This window comes from Scyliorhinus canicula, chromosome 2, assembly GCF_902713615.1.
Source record: "Scyliorhinus canicula chromosome 2, sScyCan1.1, whole genome shotgun sequence".
Lineage (NCBI taxonomy): Eukaryota > Metazoa > Chordata > Chondrichthyes > Carcharhiniformes > Scyliorhinidae > Scyliorhinus > Scyliorhinus canicula.
This window is the reverse complement of record NC_052147.1, coordinates 259,296,964-259,319,274: the sequence shown is the minus strand read 5'-3', so window position 1 is coordinate 259,319,274 and position 22,311 is coordinate 259,296,964. Positions and strand designations below refer to the sequence as shown.

At 48.0% G+C, this 22,311-nt stretch overlaps 1 protein-coding gene across 1 annotated transcript in view; it reads right to left on the bottom strand.

The window, feature by feature from the left end:
* LOC119962107 (kinesin heavy chain) overlaps positions 1-22,311 on the bottom strand; it is a 251,142-nt gene that overhangs the window by 55,246 nt on the left and 173,585 nt on the right. Inside the window, exons 12-15 of the mRNA XM_038789984.1 lie at positions 10,799-10,971; positions 3,770-3,838; positions 3,291-3,497; positions 2,157-2,303 (exon numbers count right to left, since the gene is read on the bottom strand). Coding sequence (XP_038645912.1) covers positions 2,157-2,303; positions 3,291-3,497; positions 3,770-3,838; positions 10,799-10,971 — 596 coding nt within the window. The remainder of the gene's footprint in view (positions 1-2,156; positions 2,304-3,290; positions 3,498-3,769; positions 3,839-10,798; positions 10,972-22,311) is intronic.

The following is a 22,311-nucleotide window of genomic DNA, read 5'->3' as shown; positions in this document are numbered from 1 at the left end:
TTCAGAGAAAGAACTGAGAGGAAGTTACATTCGCGCCACACAAATGGCAGGCAATGACATTCAATGGCATTACCCTCATTGAATCCCCCACAATCAACATGCTGGGGCATACCATTGATCAGAAACTGAACTGGACTAGCCATATTAATACTGTGGCTACCAGGGCAGGTCAAAGGCTAGGAATCCTACGGCGAGTAACTCACCTCCTGACCCTCCAAAGTCTGTCCACCATCTACAAGGCACAAGTCAGGAGTGTAATGGAATACTCTCCACTTGTCTGGATTAGTGCAGCTCCAACAACACTCAAAAAGCTCGTCGCCATCCAGGACAATGCAGCCCACTTGATTGCTCCCCCTTCCACAAATATTCAAACCCTCCACCACCAATGAACAGTGACAGCCGTGTGCACAAGATGCACTGCAGTAACTCACCAAGGTTCCTTAGATAGCATCTTCCAAACCCACAACCACTGCCATCTAGAAGGGCAAAAGCAGCAGATACCTGGCAACTCCACCATCTGGAGGTTCCCCTCCAAGTCACTCACCAACCTGACTTGGAAATATATTGCTGTTCCTTCGCTGTCGCTGGGGCAACATCCTGGAACTCCTTCCTTAACAGCACAGTAGGTGAACCTGCACCTCAAGGACTGCAATGGTTGAAGAAGGCAGCTCAACACCACCTTCTGAAAGGCAAATAGGGATGGGCAATAAATGCTGGCCTAACCAGCGATGCCCACATCCCGTAAATTAACTTTTTTAACAATTAATTTTTAAAAATTGAGCCACACTTGACAAATGCACTGAAAACGTCCCACTCTTTCAGTTCCCCTCTGCTAATTATTTGAGCATCGGTCTTAGTGTTTCAAATCAGTTTTTCAGTCATGTGAAATAAATTCCCGGGTAAACCTATCTACAAGTCATGACTGACAAGCTGAAAGAAGAAAGAATGGGTCTATTAGTATTACCCAAAATGTGTCAGTAGTGGCTCAGTGGGTCACACTCTTCCCTTTGAATCACAAGGTTCTGGGTTCAGGACCCACTTGAGGGTTTAAGCACAAAAATCTACACTAACACCAAGTGCATTACAGAGGTTGTGAGGCATTGTCTTTCCGATGAGAAGGTAAGCTGAGACCCCACTGACCTACTCTGGTGATGTGGAAGATCCCATGGTACCATTTTTGCAGCAGAGGTATACCCAGTGCCTTGGCCTATATTCACCCCTCAATTAACCATTCCTGTGAGCGAATTGGCTGCCATGGTTCCTACATTACAACAGTGACTGCACTTCAAAAATATATGTGTATAAAGTGCTTTGAAAGATTAGGAGGATGTGAAAAACTCTATACATTTTAGAAACATAGAAAAGAGAAGCAGGAGGAGGCCATTCGGCCCTTCGAGCTTGCTCCACCACTCATTATGACCATGGCTGATCATCCAAGTCAATAGCCTAAATCCCCTTCCCACCCCCATAATCCCATTTTGCTTTAATATTATTCCTATGACTGGCACCTTGATGCAGTTTTAATAACAGAGCTGAAAATTACCAAAAATTGATTTAAAATGTGTGCCAAGCCATTTGTTACTTTTTTTGCTTTAATAAGTTTAAAGTTTCTGTAGTAAGCGGAAAAAAGTTTCAAAAGCTTTTAAGGCATTTTAAGGCATATTATTGGAATTGAACATAAAGATTCAGCTTAACCTCGTCCAAAGTCTATAACTAAATTCAATTTGTGATAACTCCAATGGTAATTAATTTGAGCTGAGGATATGGCCAGCAGCCTGCATGGGGACAGCATCTGGAGGAATGTGTTCTAAATTAGCCCAAAAGATTGCGGAATCTCATGCCGGACTTTCTACCCCGCCCACGGCCACCTGACAGCAGGGGCAGCTCGCAATTGCCCACAGGCAGGATCATGGTTCCGCCAAATTCTGCGGTGTTTTGCGTGGGCTGCCCAGTGTGGACCCCGGCGTGGGGCGTCGCCTTCAGCGGGACCTTGAAATCTCACTCTCGGTCTGGCCTTAAAGTCTGCAGTCTTTACCACGCGACACGCCAATTTCAGGCAAATTGTACCAAAAGAAATAGTTCAACCGAGCGGAAGCTCTATGTTACTACTTTGTTGCACTGCATCAACAATCCAGATCAAGCTTTCAAGAACCTACCATTTTTACTTCACTGTTGCCAATGATTCCCCCGATTTCTCCCAGATCCTTCAACAAGATGTTCAGTATCTCAGTTGCCCTCTTCTTCTGATGGTTACTGAGCTCCTGGAGTTGGTTGAATTCTTTCTGAACAACCACTAAGGTACTCTGTAAATACAAAGTTTAGATGAAAATCTGCAAGTTAGAAGAAAACCATTTGACACAAATGTTTAAAATCACAATTAGCTCCATTTGTAGTTTTCTATTTTTGAGTTCTCTGCCCAAAGGTGGTTCTGACCCACAGTGACATGATCTCCGTAATGGGTAAGTCAGTGACACTAATTAAGATTGTGATTGTTATTATTGTTAAAGAGGCAGGTCACAAATCCATCCCAGCAGGAACGAGGATCAAACCTCATCCAAGCCAGCAACCCAGCCAACTGAGAACGACTGATATCTTTAAGAAGCTGTAAGATCAGCATATGCCTTTGATGTGGTTTCTTGTTTGTTTACAAACCTACGAGGCACTTCAAAGATCACAATTTTTAGTTCTACTCTTCAACTTCATCCTTAACTTCTTAAACTCTGCTTGCAGGGCATCAGCCCACCTCCTCCCAACATCATTGGTTCCAACATGGACCATGGCTTCAGGCTCTTTACCATTCCCCCTGCAGAATGTTCTGCACACCTCCATGATGTCCCATATCCTGGCCTAATGGAGCGCAACAAACCATATGGCATTCACATCGATGGTGACAGATCTGCTTGACTGATGACCTGTCAATTGAATTGCCAATTACGACTATATTCCTATTCTTTCTTGCTTTGGGTGCAGTTTTTTTTCCCCATAGTGCAAGACCCATGATTGCACACCCTCAAGCCATCATCGCCCTTGCCAGTATTTGGTGCTGAATATCAGTTTGAGACTGTAGCACACATGGAGGAATTTCAGCATTGAAATCTTCCTTTCATTTTAAAATTGGATAGTATAATGGGCAAAAGCTTTTCGGAGAATACTTAAGGAAAGTTTCCACTTTTAGCAATGGACTTGCCCATCCACCAAGGTAGGAGAAGGTGAGCCAATTATTCTCTTCTCTCACTGTCTCCTTTTCTTCCAAACGATCAATCAAACAACAGCAAAACTGTGACAATTACCGTTTTTTGAGCCAGTTCGTCAGTCAGCAAATCATTGGCCTTCGATCTGTCCTCCACCTCTTGGGATTTCTGGTCATAGTTGACAGCCAGTTCCTCTAGGGCCTGAAGTACTTCCTTCACCTCGTCCTTAGCTGCCTCGTTTTCTAATTGCAGTCGGTTCAGTTCCTCTTGGATCTTCTCGTAATCCCTCCTTGTAGAGACCAACAGCTGGAAATAGCCACACATTTCCCCATCACTTTTATGCCAGACCCACATCCTCATGGCAATCACAAGACATTTTACTGAAAGATGATTCTGTAGTGTAATCCCAGTGACAACTAGCACTTAAATCCACGTCAAGCAAACATGTCCCAACAGCGCTCCATCTGATCCATTGTATTTGACAAACTCAAAAGTGTTTAAAGCAGTTCCTCCCCACTTTTTGCCAATCCTTTGACCCTGGCTACCATAATCATTGGCTACTGTCAGTAAAAGCTCACCTCCTCTTGGTCCAGCATCTGCTGCTTTAGATTCTCCGTCAGCTGACTCTGCTGGTTAATTTCTTCATCCTGAACAAAACAAAGATTAGAAGGAAATTCAACACGGGATCCCAAATTCCTGACTGACATGGGTTTCCAGGGGCATTTTGCTGGAAACCTGTTTTGCAGGAAGTATTTCTGTTTTATAGAATAACATTCATTACGTTATCCTTTTTCTTCATCCTTTACTCTTTCGTGGGATGTAGGGGGTCACAGGCAAGGCTGGCGTTTGCTGCCCATCCCGAATTGTCCACAAACTGAGTACCTTGTTAAGATATTTCAGAGGGCAGCTCAGAGTCAACCATGTTGCTGTGTCAAATGTAGGCCAGACCAGGTAAGGATGGCAGATTTCCTTCCTAATGGACATTAGCGAACCGGGTGTTTTTTTTTTTCGACAATCAATGATGGTTAGCATGGTCACCATGACTGAGAGCAGCTTTACAACTTCATGTTTATTAACCAAATTTGGATTGTGCTAGCTGTCTTGGTGGGATTTGAACCCATATCCTAAGGGAATTACTCCGTGCCTCTGGATAAAGACATTGCCTTTATCCCCAATTCAACAGGAAAAAACAGCGGCAAGAGGAATTTCAGTCAAATGTGCTTAAACATCAGACTCTAATTCTATCTAATGGATATTGCAGGACATTTAAGATTAGAAAATGCTAATATCAGTTTTAGTTTAGAAAGCTTTCATCACTATTTAGAAAACAAGCCATTTTAAAGTATATTTGCAACTGACTGCATGAACCTTTCAAACACTAATGGCCACTTAACTTCATTTTAAAGGCCAGCTGTGCTTCTGACAGCACGGTAGCATTGTGGATAGCACAATCGCTTCACAGCTCCAGGGTCCCAGGTTCGATTCCGGCTTGGGTCACTGTCTGAGCGGAGTCTGCACATCCTCCCCGTGTGGGGCAGCAGGGTAGCATGGTGGTTAGCATAAATGCTTCACAGCTCCAGGGTCCCAGGTTCGATTCCCGGCTGGGTCACTGTCTGTGTGGAGTCTGCACGTCCTCCCCCTGTGTGCGTGGGTTTCCTCCGGGTGCTCCGGTTTCCTCCCACAGTCCAAAGATGTGCGGGTTAGGTGGATTGGACATGCTAAATTGCCCGTAGTGTCCTAATAAAAAAGTAAGGTTAGGGGGGGTTGTTGGGTTACGGGTATAGGGTGGATACGTGGGTTTGAGTAGGGTGATCATGGCTCGGCACAACATTGAGGGCCGAAGGGCCTGTTCTGTGCTGTACTGTTCTATGTTCTATGTTCTATGTGTGCGTGGGTTTCCTCCCGGTGCTCCGGTTTCCTCCCACAGTCCAAAGATGTGCAGGTTAGGTGGATTGGCCATGATAAATTGCCCTTAGTGTTGGGTAGGGTTACTGGGTTATGGGGATAGGGTGGAGGTGTTAACCTTGGGTAGGATGCTCTTTCCAGGAGCCGGTGCAGACTCGATGGGCCGAATGGCCTCCTTCTGCACTGTAAATTCTATGATCTATGACGGCCCTGGTTGCAAAACAAAGCAAAAACTAGACGTGCAATAAAGATTGCATTGAGTTCTCCCATACGACCAGTGCGAGAAAAAGGTTATTTTACTGGAGCACGCCACATCGGCAATGCACCGACTGCTCATGTTTCATATACATTGTTACAGGAAAACCTAAAAAGCTTTATTCCTTTTTTAAAAAACCATCATAATTTATTGGTCCCGAATTGATCGGATGGTGGAACCTTGTGGCGTTTGCGTGGGTTCAATGCTTTTCTTACCCTTGAGCTCTAATTATTTTTACACCACAAATTTCTAGAAGTGAGAACTGACAACAAGCTCAATGGAGATTGAGACAAAAGCGAATGACCCAGACAATACAGACCAACTCCTCAACCAATTAAATTTAAGGACAGTAAGGAAAAAAAAACCAAGCCCAATGACAAAAAAGAACACAGAGCGAATTAAAGTCTAAGCAGATGCAGAAGGGAACATTAAAAGAGTGTGGTAAACCACTGTTACACCTTTATTAGGTGATGTATGGTAGGACCTGTACTACGGGTTCGCCGGTAGTCCCTGCCTGCTGGCTCCGCCCAGTAGGCGGAGTATAAATATATGTGTCCTCCATGCAGCAGCCATTTCGCCAGCTGCTGTGGGAGGCCACACATCTTAGAGCAATAAAGCCTCAGTTGTATCCAACTCTAGTCTTTGTTCAATTGATCGTGCATCAATTTATCGCTCTAAGATTTTGAAAAGATGGTCCTCCGTATCAAGCCAGATCGCCTGCAGCTGGATCCGTAATCAAGCGACGTCAAAAAGGACTTTAATCACTGGCTAGCTTGTTTCGAGGCGTATATCAATTCGGCGCCCAGCGCTATCTCGGAGGCTCAGAAGATACAGATCCTGTACTCAAGGTTGAGCTCCAACGTTTTTCCGTTGATCCAGGACCCGCCGACCTACACCAAAGCCATGACGCTTCTCAAAGAATATTACGCGCAGAAGACGAACACGCTCTTCGCCAGGAACGTACTCGCCACTCGCTCTCAACTCCCTGGTGAGTCCATCGAAGACTTCAGGCGGGCCCTAATCTCAGGCGGGCCCTAATCCCACTCGGCCGGGACTGTGACTGTCAGGCCGTTACGGCCACTAAACATTCTAATCTCCTCATGCTGGACGCATTTGTTGCGGGGATTGGGTTGGACCCCAAATGCCAAAGGCTTTTAGAGGGGGCCACGCTCGATCTAGCTGAGACAAAGAAGCTAGCTCTCTCTATGATGGTCGCCTCGCGCAACATTCAGGCCTACACCCCAGCCGCGTGGCCCACCCCTCCTACGCATCGTGGACCCCACAGACGGCCGCCCAAGCAGGGGCCTTACCCAGCCAATACGCCTGCGCTACGTGCCAGCCAGCGCACCCCAGGGGCCCCTGATATTACTTTTGCAGCCAACAGAAACACCCTCGCCAACGCTGCCCGGCCCGCATGCCCTTTGTAAAGCTTGCGGTAAAAAGGGCCACTTCGCCGTGGTGTGCCAGTACCACGCAGCGGCCGCTATCGCCCCCACCCCCTCGCTTGCGCACAATGGCCGCTGCCATCTTCACCTCCCCGGACCACACGCGGCCAGTGGGCGCCGCCATCTTCCCCTCCCCGGACCACACGCGCCCAGTGGGCGCCGCCATCCTCCCTCCCTCAGACCATGTGCGGCCCATGGACGAGGCCATCTTGTCCAACCCCCGCAATGTGCGGCCCATGGGCACCGCCATTTTGTCCCCCTCAAGATCTTAACGCGCCGCCATCTTGTCTCCCCCACAGCACATGGACACCGACAGCATTCCAGGACCTGGGCCCCCCATGTTCCCCATCATCCGATGTCAGCGACGACCGACCACGACTCGCCGCAGTGACAATCGACCAGTCTCATCCGCACAACCCGGCCACCGCATCTACCAGCGTGAAAATCAACGGCCACGTGACCTCTTGCCTGCTGGATTCCAGGAGCACTGAAAGCTTCATCCACCCGGATACGGTAAGGCGCTGCTCCCTCGCAGTACACCCCGCCAACCAAAGAATCTCCCTGGCCTCCGGATCCCATTCCGTGGTGATCCGGGGGTACTGTACGGTCACACTCACGGTCCAGGGAGTAGAATTCAGCGGCTTCCGCCTCTACACCCTCCCTAACCTCTGCGCTGCCCTACTACTAGGCCTGGACTTCCAGTGCAACCTCCAGAGCTTAACCATCAAATTCGGCAGGCCCCTACCACCCCTCACTGTGTGCGGCCTCATGACCCTAAATGTCGATCCACCTGCCCTCTTCTTGAACCTAACCCCGGATTGCAAACCCATCGCCACCAGGAGCATACGGTACAGCACCCAGGACAGGATCTTCATCAGGTCCGAGGCCAAGCGGCTGCTTCGGGAAGGTATTATCTAGGCCAGCAACAGCCCCTGGAGAACCCAAGTGGTAGTCGTTAAAACTGGGGAGAAACACAGAATGGTCGCGGACTACAGCCAGACCATCAATCGGTACACGCAGCTCGACGCGTACCCCCTCCCACACATATCTGATATGGTCAATCAGATTGCACAGTACCGGGTGTTCTCAACGGTAGACCTCATATCCGCCTACCACCATCTCCCCATTTGTAAATTGGACCGTCCATACACTGCCTTCGAGGCGGACGGTCGCCTCTATCACTTCCTCAGGGTTCCCTTCGGCGTCACTAACGGGGTTTCAGTCTTCCAAAGGGAGATGGACCGAATGGTCGACCGATACGGTTTGAGGGCCACCTTCCCATACCTAGACAATGTCACCATCTGCGACCATGACCAGCAGGACCACGATGCCAACCGTGCCAAATTTCTTCACACTGCCACTCTCCTAACCCTCACCTACAACAAGAAGTGCATGTTTAGCACGACCTGCTTAGCCATCCTCGGCTATGTGGTCCAGAACGGAGATCTTGGGCCCGATCCCGACCGCATGTGCCCCCTTACGGAGCTCCCCCTTCACCACTGCCCCAAGGCCCTCAAACGCTGCCTGGGATTCTTCTCATACTACGTCCAGTGGGTCCCAAACTGTGTGGACAAGGCCCGCCCACTCATTCAGTCCACCCACTTTCCCCTGACCGCCGAGGCACAACAGGCCTTCGCCCGTATCAGAGTTGATATCGCCAAGGCCGGGGTGCACGCAGTAGACGACACACTGCCCTTTCAAGTAGAGAGCGACGCATCAGACGTTGCCCTAGCCGCCACCCTCAATCGGGCAGGCAGACCCATGGCATTCTTCTCCTGCACCCTTAATGCCTCAGAAATTCGGCACTCGTCCGTCGAAAAAGAGGCCCAAGCTATTGTTGAAGCTGTGTGGCATTGGAGGCATTACCTGGCCGGCAGGAGATTCACTCTCCTCACTGACCAATGGTCGGTAGCCTTCATTTTTAATAACACACAGCGGGGCAAGATCAAGAACGATAAGATCTTGAGGTGGAGGATCGAGCTCTCCACCTATAATTACGAGATTTTGTATCGCCCCGGCAAGCTCAACGAGCCCCCAGACGCCCTCTCCCGAGGTACATGTGCCAGCGCACAAGTAGACCAACTCCGGGCCCTGCACGACATCCTTTGTCACCCAGGAGTCACACGGTTGTACCATTTTATCAAGGCCCGCAACCTGCCCTACTCCGTCGAGGAAGTACGGACAATCACCTAGAACTGCCAGGTCTGTGCGGAGTGCAAGTCGCACTTCTACCAGCCGGAACGGGCGCGCCTGGTGAAGGCCTCCCGCCCCTTTGAATGCCTCAGCGTGGATTTCAAAGGGCCCTTCCCCTCCACCGACCGTAACACGTATTTTCTCAGTGTGGTGGATGAGTACTCCAGATTCCCCTTCGCCATCCCATGACGTCTGCCACCGTCATCACAGCCCTCAACACAATCTTCGATCTGTTCGGTTTCCCCGCCTACATCCACAGTGACAGGTGATCCTCATTCATGAGTGGTGAGCTGCGTCAGTTCCTGCTAAGCCGGGGTAACGCCTCCAGCAGGATGACAAGCTATAACCCCCAGGGAAACGGACAGGTACAGAGGGAGAACGGGACGGTATGGAGGGCCGTCCAACTGGCCCTACGGTCCAGGAACCTCCCAGCCTCTCGCTGGCAGGAGATACTCCCTGATGCACTAAACTCCATTCAGTCACTACTGTGCACCGCCACTAACAACACACCCCATGAACATCTCTTTGCCTTCCCCAGGAAGTCCACATCCGGGGTGTCGCTCCTGACTTGGCTCGCAGCTCCAGGACCAGTTCTGCTCTGTAGGCACGTCTGATTCCACAAGGCGGACCCGTTGGTGGAATGGGTGCAGTTGCTCCATGCCAACCCCCAGTATGCCTGCGTGGCGTACTCCGACGGCCGCCAGGATACTGTCTCCCTCAGGGACCTGGCACCAGCAGATTCCACAAATACACACCCCTCTGGCCTGGCACCACCCTCCCCCGGCGCTCCCAGTATCCACCCCACCAGGACCATCCGTCCTTCCCCTGCCCACGCCCAAGGATGAAGAGGATTTCGGCACGCTCCCGGAGTCACCGAACATCAGGCCAGCATCGACATCGCCGCCACCACTGCGCTCCCAGCGGAACATTAAGGCCCCGGACCGGTTAAACCTCTAACTGGTCCACTGGACTTCAAAAGACATTTTGTTTGCTCTCAAATATTGTAAATATAAATTCATTGCTGTATATAGTTCTCCATCACCCCCACCGGACTCAATTTTAACAGGGGGTGAATGTGATAAACCACCGTTACACCTTTATTAGGTGATGTATGGTAGGACCTATACTACAGGTTCGCCGGTAGTCCCTGCCTGCTGGCTCCACCCAGTAGGCGGAGTATAAATATATGTGTCCTCCATGCAGCAGCCATTTCGTCAGCTGCTGTGGGAGGCCGCACATCTTAGAGCAATAAAGCCTCAGTTGTATCCAACTCTAGTCTTTGTTCAATTGATCGTGCATCAAAGAGGGAAAGAAAGATTGAAAGATTAAGACAGAAAAGTAGCAACAGAGGAAAGGTAGGAAAAGAAAGATGAAACCAAACACTCGAGGTGTTACATATTCCTGGAGCAGTCAGATTCCAAAGTTTAAATTCTTCCTTTCCTCGCCTTGCAACTTTTTATGAGGACCATAAATCACCTGATCGCCAGGGGACGTTCCATCGTAAAGTAGCGGCAAGTTAAATTCATATTTACAGCGCAAAGCTCACAATTAATGAAACTCACAGGGTGTTTGATGACGAGATCCAGATTTTGCAAGGCTAAAGGTATTAACAGCCGGTGTCAATTCACAGCTCATGACCTTTGTCTTTATTCACCACAAAGTGTTGGGTTTGTCGTGCACTAACAACAGTGTGCATCATGAACCCGCTGTTACTCACAAATTTGGGCTATTATTAAAAATAATGGGGCACAAGGTACTATAGGCACAAGTAAGGTATTGTGGGGTCCATTGTGCTGCTAAACACAAACCTTGTCGTCGAGCTGCTTATACAAATTGCTGATCTCTTCCTCCAACTTCACCCTCTCCCCTGCTGTGATTTTGGGTGCCGGAGCAACATTGTCAATGGTTGTCTGGTTGTCACACGGCTCCAAGGTCTTTTGGTCTTTGGCATCAATTTGTTCATCTTCAGGCACGGACTCACCTGCAGAAAGAGTAAGGACACTGCATGTTGGAACTGAGACAACTGGTTTCCATGGCAGCCACAGCCTGCCCAATCATGTGCAATGCATGCACAAGGAAAGAGGAGAATATTTCATATCAGTAAGCCACCAACAGGTCAGCAATGAAAGATAAAAATGCATCGGTTCGGCTGAAATCAAATAATCAACCTTAAAAGGTTCCAATTACATTTTTTTAAAAATCTGATTTAATTGTATTCTCATTGTGTATTTGGGCAGTTGGCTCGTTTGAAACTAAATGGGTAATTGCTCCATTTCATGTGGAAATGAAAACAGATAATGGATGTTGCTGCAAAGTGGAATTAAGGTCTCTGATCGTTTACGTCAGGAAGTAAAAGCAGATTTCCCAATAAAACAAACAGCTGGTGTGAGGACCTAGCTGAGCAATATCTGCCACGTGAAGTTCTGTGCATGTCCACAAGATGTGCTCATGGCATGCGGAGCCTGTTTCCAACAGCCAAACAATCAGATTATGCTGCTAATATTGCAGATTTTCCAACAAGGGTCTTAATGTTGCACTGCTAACCAATAATACTGAATACTAACAAATCCATCCCCCCTTGCACGCCATGAAACATTATGCATTTTGTACATTATTGATGCTTCCCTTGCCCCTTGATTAAGTTGGCACCTGCTGATCTACACTTAGAATTTGTCTAGAAATCCAGAATTCACAACCAGGGCAGAATGTTACAAATTTGCATGGTTCAGTCCTTTTTAGAAATCAGGGACTCTTCTGTTGCACGGTTCACACTAACCAAAGGATATATTATTTTACAATGACAGGAGCTTTATACCATATAATTGACAACATATTAAATAACAAGGGGGATCTTTACATTGATTGTGAAAGGGTTTGTTTGAAATACAAGAAATCATTGTCAGTAGGGAGGGTGAATGTAGGGGGTGCAGGGGGGTGCATTGTGGGAAGAGAGTGTAACGACCCCCCTGGGCTAGTGCACAGTCAATTACAGCCCCACTTGACACAACTGAATTAACCAATAATTCTTAGAAAAAAACCCGATGTCTTTGGCCTGTGGCTGCCCAATACTTACACCGTGGCCGAAATTCTCCGACCCCCAGCAGGGTCGGAGAATCGCCTGGGGCCGCCGAAAATCCGGCCCCCGCCGTGGCAGAGATTCTCCGCCACCCGGGAAGTGGCGGCGGCGGGAATCACGCCACTCCGATCGGCGAGGCCCCTGCGGCGATTCTCCGGCCCGCGATGGGCCGAAGTCCCGCCGCTGGGAGGCCTCTCCCGCCACCGAGGTTTGAACCGCCTCTGGTGGCGGCGGGATCGGCGGTGCAAGTGGGCCCCTGGGGGGGGGCGGGGGGCGATCGGACCCCGGGGGGTGTCCCCACGGTGGCCTGGCCCACGATCGGGGCCCCCCGCTCAGACTCCGGGCCAGTGCCCTGGGTGCACTCTTTCTCTTCCGCGGCCGCCACGGCCTCCGCCATGGCGGAAGTGGAAGAGAAACCCACATCGCGCATGCGCCGGTGGTGACGTCAGCGGCAGCTGGCCGCTGACGTCACCGCCGGCGCATGCGCCGACCGGCGAAAGCCTTTCGGCCAGCCCTGCTGCCGGGGGCGCCGGTTTTTTGCGCCAGTCTTCTGGTGCCAACCGCTCCGGCGCGGGGCTACCCCCCAAAGGTGCGGAGAATTACCCACCTTTGGGGAGGCCCGACCCCGGAGTGGTTGGCGCCACTCCCCTACGCCGGGACCCCCCGCCACGCCGGGTAGGGGAGAATCCCGCCCCAGGTTTGTAAATTTAAATACAGTCACTTTTTATTTATAACAAGAACTATAATGAAATATGCAGCAAATACAACTGGTTGACTATTATCTAATTCCTAATCCTCCACTTTAACTTGCCCCCCAACCTCTACACACACACACATACACAAGACAGACAAACACAGAGGGGAGGAGAGGGGTGCAAATCATAATCAGAGAAAGAAACCCTACAGTGCAGAAGGAGGCCACTCGTCCCATCGAGTCTGCACCAACCCTTTCAATGAGCACTCTGCCCATTTACGAATGTCCACCTCGCCCTATCCCCGTAATCCCATAACCTAACCTGCGCTTTCCTGGACATTAAGGGGCAATTTATCATGGCCAATCCACCTGACCCGCACATCTTTGGACTGTGGGGGGAAACTGGAGCATCCGGAGGAAACCCATGCAGACACGGGGAGAATGTATAAACTCCACACAGGCAGTTACCCAAGGCCAGAATTGAACCATGATCTTTGGTGCTGTGAGGGAGCAGTGCTAGCCACTGTGCCAAAATGCCGCACACATAAGTAAGTAAAAGGAAAAAGCGTCTTTGTTTCAGATGGTTGTTTCTAGCACCTTTCTCCTCTTCAAACTTTGCTTTCAGTTTAAGGTTTTCACTGTAGATTCATTCAGGCCTCTGTAGGAGCAGAAATACATCAACCCTCAGCCTTTCTCGAGAGAGAGAGTGAGACAGTGAGAGCAGGTCCATTTCTCTTGTGTTCAGGTCAAAACTCTTCTTTCCTTAGGTCTCTGGAATTCATCCCACTCAGGCAGGATCTAATCACCACTGTTTTGGGTAGAATACAGCCTTCTGGCCAATTCATTGGCATCCAGCCAACCAATCAAACCAAGTCCCACCCCAAATCACTGAGTGTCTTTAAGACAGAGATAGATAGATCCTTGATTGATAAGGGCATCAAGGATTATGGGGAGAAGGCAGGAGAATGGGGATGAGAAAAATATCAGCCATGAGCAGACTTGATGGGCCGAGCGGTCGAAACCTGCTCTTATGATCTTATTATATTTCCATGACATAGTGCCTGTCAAATTGACCATAATAGTTTTTCTGATAATATATACATCTATTTTCTTTTGCTTCTCAATCCCAACTCCTCCCCTTGGGACAGCTCTGATTATCACATTTGATGGAAACCAGCAGAAAATGACTGGCGTTTCAAGATGTTCAGTTTTGATTTGTTGCTGGTTAATGAATGACATGTTTGCACTGTTCTGCATGGAAGTGATGGTGAGAGATTGGGAGAATTCAGAGAACCATAGAAGAACCATAGAAATTGTACAGCACAGAAGGGGGGCCATTCAGCCCATCTTGTCCATGCCAACCCAAGGACACTCAGGTGCTCTTTCTAATCCCACCTTCCTGCCTACGGCCCATAGCCCTGTAGCTTACAGCATTTAGTTTAGAGTCTCTGCCTCCACCACCAACTCAAGCAGCGAATTCCAGATGTCTATCACCCTCTGTGTAAAAATGTTTCACCTCCTGTCCCTAACCATAATCTTTCTGCCACTTAGCTTGGATCTCTGACCCCTAGTTTTTGAACTCTCTGCCAAGGGAAACAGGTTCCTCCTGTCTACTGTATCTCGACCCAGCACAATTTTGTGCACTTCAATGATGTCAGCCCTCAGCCTTCTCTGTTCGAAGGAAAACAACCCCAACCTCTCCAGTCTCTCCTCGTGGCTACAATTCTCCAGCCCTGGCAACATTCCAGTAAATCCTCTCTGCACCCCCTCCAGAATGATTACCTTCTCCCTGTAATGTGGTGACCAGAACTGCACACAATACTCCAGTTGTAGCCTCACTAGTTCCATCATTACATCCCTATTTTCGTATTCTATACATCTGCCAATGAAGGACAGCATTCCATATGCCTTCTTTACAATTTTATTTACCTGTACTGCATCCTTGAGGGACCTGTGTACTTGCACGCCAAGATCTGTCACTTCATCTACTTCTTTCAGTATATTGTTTATTGTGTATTCCCTTTCACTGTTTGACCTCCCTTAATGCATTATCTCACACTTGTCAGAGTTTAACTCCATCTGCCACTTTCCTGCCCACTTCACCAATCCACCTGTATCATTTTGGCACTTGCAGCTATCCTTTACACTATCCACTACACGGCCAATTTTTGTTGTTGTCTGCAAATTTCCAAATCTGCCCCCCATGTTCAAGTCCAAATCATAAATATATAAAACAAACAGCAGGGGTCCAAACACCGAGCTGAACACCACTTGAAGCAGCTTTCCATTCGCAAGGGCAGCCATCAACCATTACCCTTTGTTTTCTGTTACGAAGCCAACTGTGGATCCAATTCACCATATTATCCTGTATCTCATGGGCTTTTACTTTTTTGATCAATCTTCCATGTGTGACCTTGTCTTACTAAAATCCATGCACACAACATCCACTGCTCTACCCTCATCGATCCCCTTGTCACTTCCTCAATGAATTCAATGAAATTTGTAAGGCATGGCCTTCCCTTAACAAAGCCCTGCTGACTATCCCTGACTAGTCCATGCCTTTCTAAGTCACAGTTTATCCGATCTCTCAGGATTGATTCTGACAATATTCCCACCAAAGAAAGTTAACCGGCCGATAATTGTTTGGCATTTCCTTCATATTCTTCTGAAACAACGGAACCACATTTGTATTCCTCCAGTCCTCTGGCACCTCCCCTGTGTTTAGTCAAGATTGGAAAATAATCTTCGGAGCATCTGCTATTTCCTCCCTGGCCTCCTTCAACATCCTGAAACATGAAAATCGCTTATTGTCATGAGTAGGCTTCAAATGAAGTTACTGTGAAAAGCCCCTAGTCACCACATTCCAGCGCCTGTTCGGGGAGGCTGTTACGGAATCGAACCGTGCTGCTGGCCTGCTCGGTCTGCTTTCAAAGCCAGCGATTTAGCCCCGTGCTAAACAACCCCTACATCCTAGGAAGCAATCCATCCATTCCTGGTGACACATCCACCTTCAAGGATTCCAACACCTCTAACACTTCCTCTCTCATTACAATTATTTAATTCAATAGTTTTGTCACATGAATAACTGAAATGACTCTGCAAGATAATAACAACTTTCTATGATTATTTTTAACCATGTGAGCCAGGATACAAGTATACCTGAGAAATCCTCATGTACTCAATAAGAATGTCTGAGGCCCAACTCAGTAGGCAAAGCTAAAATTGTCTTCAGTTCATTAATAATAATAATCTTTATTACTGTCACAGGTAGGCTTACATTAACACTGCAATGAAGTTACTGTGAAAATATTGCAGGCTGGATGGGATATTTTCATTTTAACCTCAAACATAATTGTCAGGTGCTGATTCCAATGGGAACTTTTCCGAAAATATATTCCTAATCTGATCTCCTTTTTAAAACAAAACATTCATTCTTGATATTTGGGTATTTGCAGGCAAGGCCATTAATTTATTGATAAACTGTAGCTGTGCCGGGAATGTGGTGGTAAGCCCTCTCTCTAAGCCGCTGCAGTCTTTAAAGGGGAACCCACAATGTTGTTGGGTGGGAATATCCAAGAGAATCACTCCAGTGGCTGTTAAATACATACAGTCCAGACAGTATAAGTTTCCTTAAAGTAAGTCAATTATCTGATAGTTTCATGATCACCTTTACTGGTATGTACCACATTATACAATTACTTGCAAAATTTGAACTCATGGGATTAAAGGGGCAATGGCTGTCTGGATAAGGGGCGGGATTCTCCGACCACCCGCCGGGTCGGAGAATCGCCGGGGGGCCGGCGTGAATCCTGCCCCCTCCATCGCCCGAAGTCTCCGGCAGCAGAGATTCGGCGGGGGCAGGAATCGCGCCGCGCCTGTCGGCGGGCCCCCCTCCCGCGATGGGCCGGTCCCGCCGGCGTAAATCAAACCACCTACCTTACCAGCAGGACCAGGCGGCGCGTGCGGGCTCTGGGGTCCGGGGGGGGGGGGGGGGGGGGGGGGGGCGATCTGGCCCTGGGGGGTGCCCCCACGGTGGCCTGGCCCGCGATCAGGGCCCACCAATCGGCGGGCGGGCCTGTGCCGTGGGGGCACTCTTTTCCTTCGGTCTTCGCCATAGTCTTCATGATGGTGGAGGCAGATGTGACCCCCTCCCCTGCGCATGTGCAGGGATGACGTCAGCAGCCGCTGACGCTCCGGCGCATGCGCGGACTTCCGCCGGCCGGAGAAGTCCCTTCGGTCCTGGCTGGCGTGGCGCCAAAGGCCGTTCCCGCCGGCCGGTGGGGCACCAACCACTCCGGTGCGGGCCTAGTCCCTCAAGGTTAGGGCTTGGCCCCTAAAGGTGCGGAGACTTCCGCACCTTTGGGGCAACCCGACGCCAGAGTGGTTCACGCCACTCCATCCCGCCGGGACCCCCCGCCCCACCATGTGGGGGAGAATTCCGCCCCAGATGTTGGTTGAAGGAGACAAAGCTGATCTGTGAACGGTTGTTTTTCAGAATGGAGGGAAGTATACAGGAGTGTTCACCAGGGGTCAGTATTGAGGCTGCTACTCTTTTTGTATTTATCTTAATAGCCTGGACGTGGCTACACAGTCCATTCTTCCAAAGTTTGCAGATGACACAAAGTGCAAATGCAACAAACAGTGCGGAAGTTCTGTGACATTATCAGAAATGTAAGAATGGCAAGGGTTAATTAAATGTCTAACTCAACCACTAAGGGGTGCTATATGTGCAAGTATATAAGACATATAAGGCCTTAGGAGTGAGAGGTTGAGGAGAAGGCGAGAGAACAGACTGAAGAAAATATAGTGAGTTAGAGCAGATCTAAGTTAATGTTATAGTGTAGAGATTAGTAGCAGATGAGTGTAGATTATATGTTTATTATCAACTGTGTATGATCTAGGAATAAGTGTCAAATGCAAATAAGTAGTGTTAATAAATTTATAGCTTTGTTCAATTTAAAGCTATTTTGTGGTCTTTGTGAACACAACGCCAACCCTTCTAAATGTAGCAACACAAAGAACACTACAGTTCGTAACACGCTCCAGGAGGGCATGGGCAGATTGGTGAAATGAGCAGGCACATCGCAGATGGAATTCATCGTGAATGACTATGACTTAGTGGCCATTACTGAAACATGGTTAAAAGATGATCACGACTGGGAGTTAAATATCCGAGGGTATCAAACTATTTGGAAGGACAGAGTGGATGGTAAGGGAGGTGGTGTTGCTCTGTTATATAAAGATGTCATCCAGGCAGTAGTGAGGGATGACATCGGTGCTATGGAGGATAAGGTTGAATCCATTTGTGTGGAAATTAGGAATAGTAAGGCAAAAAAGTCACCGATAGGAGTAGTCTATAGGCCACCAAATAGTAACATTACAGTGGGGTGGGCAATAAACAAATAAATAACTGATGTATGTAGAAATGGCACAGCAGTTATCATAGGATATTTAATCTACATGTCGATTGGTTTAACCAGGTCAGTCAAGGCAGCCTTGAGGAGGAGTTTATAGAATGCATCCGCAATAGTTTCCTAGAACAGTATGTAATGGAACCTACGAGGGAACAAGTGATCCTTGATCTGGTCCTGTGTGATGATATAGGATTGATTAATGATCTCATAGTTAGGGATCCTCTCGGAAGGAGCGATCACAATATGGTGGAATTTAAAATGCAGATGGAGGGTGAGAAGGTAAAATCAAACACTTGTGTTTTGTGCTCAAACAAAGGAGATTAAAATGGCATGACAGAAGAGCTGGCTGAGGTAAACTGGGAGCAAAGACTTTATGGTGAAACAGTTGAGGAACAGTGGGGAACCTTCCAAGCGATTTTTCACAGTGCTCAGCAAAAGTTTATACCAACAAAAAGGAAGGATGGTAAAAAGAGGGAAAATCGACCGTGGATATCTAAGGAAATAAGGGAGAGTATCAAATTGAAAGAAAAAGCAGCAAAGTGACAAAGATCAGTGGGAGACTAGACGATTGGGAAATCTTTAGGGAGCAACAGAAAGCTACTAAAAAAAGCTATAAAGAAGAGTAAGATAGATTACGAGAGTAAACTTGCTCAGAATATAAAAACAGGTAGTAAAAGTTTCTACAAATATGTAAAACAAAGTAGAGTGGCTAAGGTAAATATTGGTCCTTTCGAGGATGAGAAGGGAGATTTAATAATGGGAGATGAGGAAATGGCTGAGGAACTGAACAAGGTTTTTGGGTCGGTCTTCACAGGGAAAGACACAAATAACATGCCAGTGACTGATAGAAATGAGGCTATGACAGGTGAGGACCTTGAGACGATTGTTATCACTAAGGAGGTAGTGATGGGCAAGCTAATGGTGCTAAAGGTAGACAAGTCTCCTGGCCCTGATGGAATGCATCCCAGTGGCTGAGGAACTGAACAAGGTTTTTGGGTCGGTCTTCACAGGGAAAGACACAAATAACATGCCAGTGACTGATAGAAATGAGGCTATGACAGGTGAGGACCTTGAGACGATTGTTATCACTAAGGAGGTAGTGATGGGCAAGCTAATGGTGCTAAAGGTAGACAAGTCTCCTGGCCCTGATGGAATGCATCCCAGGGTTATAAAAGAGATGAATAGGGAAATGGCAAATGCACTCGTGATAATTTACCAAAATTCACGAGATTCAGGGCAGCATAGCGGCGCAGTGCTGCCTCACGGCGCCGATGTCCCAGGTTTGATCCCGGCTCTGGGTTACTGTCCATGTGGAGTTTCACATTCTCCCTGTGTTTGTGTGGGTTTCACCCCCACAACCCAAAGATGTGCAGGGTAGGTAGATTGGCCACACTAAATTGCCCCTTAATTGGAAACAAAAAATGAATTGGGTACTCAAAATTCTTTTTTTTTAAATTGCAAAAAATTTTTTAAAATTCACTAGACTCTGGGGTGGTCCCAGCGGATTGGAAATTAGCAAACGTGACACCACTGTGTAAAAAAGGAGGTAGGCTGAAAGCAGGTAATTATAGGCCAGTTAGCTTAACTTCGGTAATAGGGAAGATGCTGGAATCTATCATCAAGGAAGAAATAGCGAGACATCTGGATGAAAATTGTCCCATTGGGCAGACGCAGCATGGGTTCATAAAGGGCAGGTCGTGCCTAACTAATTTCGTGGAATTTTTTGAGGCCATTACCATTGCGGTAGACAACGGGGAGTTAATGGATGTGGTATATCTGGATTTCCAGAAAGCTTTTGACATGGTGCCACACAAAGGTTGCTGCATAAGATAATGATGCATGGTGTTAAGGGTAAAGCGGTCGCATGGATAGAGGATTAGTTAATTAATAGAAAGCAAAGAGTGGGGATTAATGGGTGTTTCTCTGCTTGGCAATCAGCTAGTAGTGCCCCTCAGGGATCAGTTTTGGGCCCACCATTGTTCACAATTTACATAGATGATTTGGAGTTGGGGACCAAGGGCAATGTGTCCACGTTTGCAGACGACAGTAAGATGGGTGGTAAAGCAAAAAGTGCAGAGGATACTGGAAGTCTGCAGAGGAATTTGGATAGTTGAAGTGAATGGGCTAGGGTCTGGCGGATGGAATACAATGTTGACAAATGTGAGGTTATCCATTTTGGTAGGAATAACAGCAAACGGGATTATTATTTAAATGATAAAATATTAAAACATGTTGCTGTGCAGAGGGACCTGATTATCCTAGTGCATGAGTTGCAAAAAGTTGGTTTACAGGTGCAACAGGTGATTAAGAAGGTAAATGGAATTTTGTCCTTCATTGCTAGAGGGATGGAGTTTAAGACTAGGGAGGGTATACTGCAACTGTATAAGGTGTTAGTGAGGCCACACCTGGAGTATTATGTTCAGTTTTGGTCTCCTTACCTGAGAAAGGACGTACTGGCGCTGGAGGCACTGAAGATAAAGATTGATAGTTTTTTGAAGAATAAAGGAATAAAGGGATATGGCGGGAAAGTGGAGCTGAGTCCACAAAAGAGCAGCCATGATCTAATTGAATGGTGGAGCAGGCTCGAGGGGCCAGATGGCCTACTCCTGCTCCTAGTTCTTATGTTCTTATGTAAGCCCACGACTTTCCAAGATACCTGCGCTCTTCAAATTCTGGCTTCCTGAGTACCTCTAATTTTAATCATTCCTCCTATGATAGCCATGCCTTAAACTGCCAAGACACTAAGCTCTCAAATTTCCTCCCTGAACCTCTCCACCTCTCATTTTCCTCTTTACACTCTACAAAATTTTGACCAGGTTTTTGGCCATCTACCTTCATACCTCCTTATGTTTCCCAGTGTTTTTTTGTAAAGTGCCTTGTTTCAATTATATTAAAGGTGCTGTATAACTATAAACTCTTGGAATCATATAATTATAGAATGCCTACAGTGCAGAAGACCATTTGGCTCATCGAGTCCATATCGACCCTCTGAAAGAGCACCTGACCTAGGACCACTCCCCCGCCTTATCACTGTAACCCCATAACCCCACCTAATCTTTTGGACACAAAGGGACAATTTAGCATGGCCAATCCACCTATCCTGCACATCTTTGGACGGTCGGAGGAAACCAGAGCATCCGGAGGAAACCACGCAGACACGGGGAGAACATACAAACTACACACAGTCACCCAAGGTTAGAATTGAACCAGGGTCCTTGATGCTGTGAGGCAGCAGTGCTAACCACTGCCACAGCAACACATGCCACCGTTATTGTTTATTGCCCATTTCTAAAAATATTCCACTTCCAAGGTAATTAAATATGATCATTACTGAGTAGGAAAAATGTTTATTGGGTGGAGGTTGTGGGCAAGGAAAACCCTCTCATGGTTCTGGGGGAAGGGTAAGGGGTGACATCAGAATTGCAGGAAATATGGTGGACACAGTCGAGGACCCTGTTCCCTTTTCTTTGCATGTTTAGGGTTTTATTTTATTTTTACTTTCGGGTAGCAATACGCCTGCTCGAGGCACTCTTTTGTTTATTTGTTTCTTTTCTTCCCCATCCATTATTCCCTTTGGGCCTGTCATTCAATTTGTCTTCCACCTTATCGCAGACCATCCTTTTGGGGGGATTCTCTGATACTGGGGATGTCTTTTTTGTGGGGACCTTTAGTGGAGGGAAGTCTCTGGTATGGGGGCCTCTGGTCGGGTCTCTCATGCAGTCTCTGGTTGGGGGATTCTGATGGGAGTATCTGGTGCGGGTCTCTGGTGGGGGGGGGTCTCTGATGGGGATCTCTGGTGGGGATCTCTGGTCGGGGTCTCTGGAGGGGCGATCTGGTGGGGTCTCTGGTGAGTTTCTCGGATGGGGGTATGTGGTGGCGGGATCTGGTACTGAATCTCTGATGGGAGATCGGTGCAGACGAGGGGGGGGGGGCTCAGCTCATCCTTATCAGTGCATGCTCTGGGCAGCACGGTGGCCTAGTGGTTAGCACAACCGCCTCACGGCGCTGAGGTCCCAGGTTCGATCCCGGCTCTGGGTCACTGTCCGTGTGGAGTTTGCACATTCTCCCCGTGTCTGCGTGGGTTTCACCCCCACAACCCAAAAATGTGCATAGTAGGTGGATTGGCCACGCTAAATT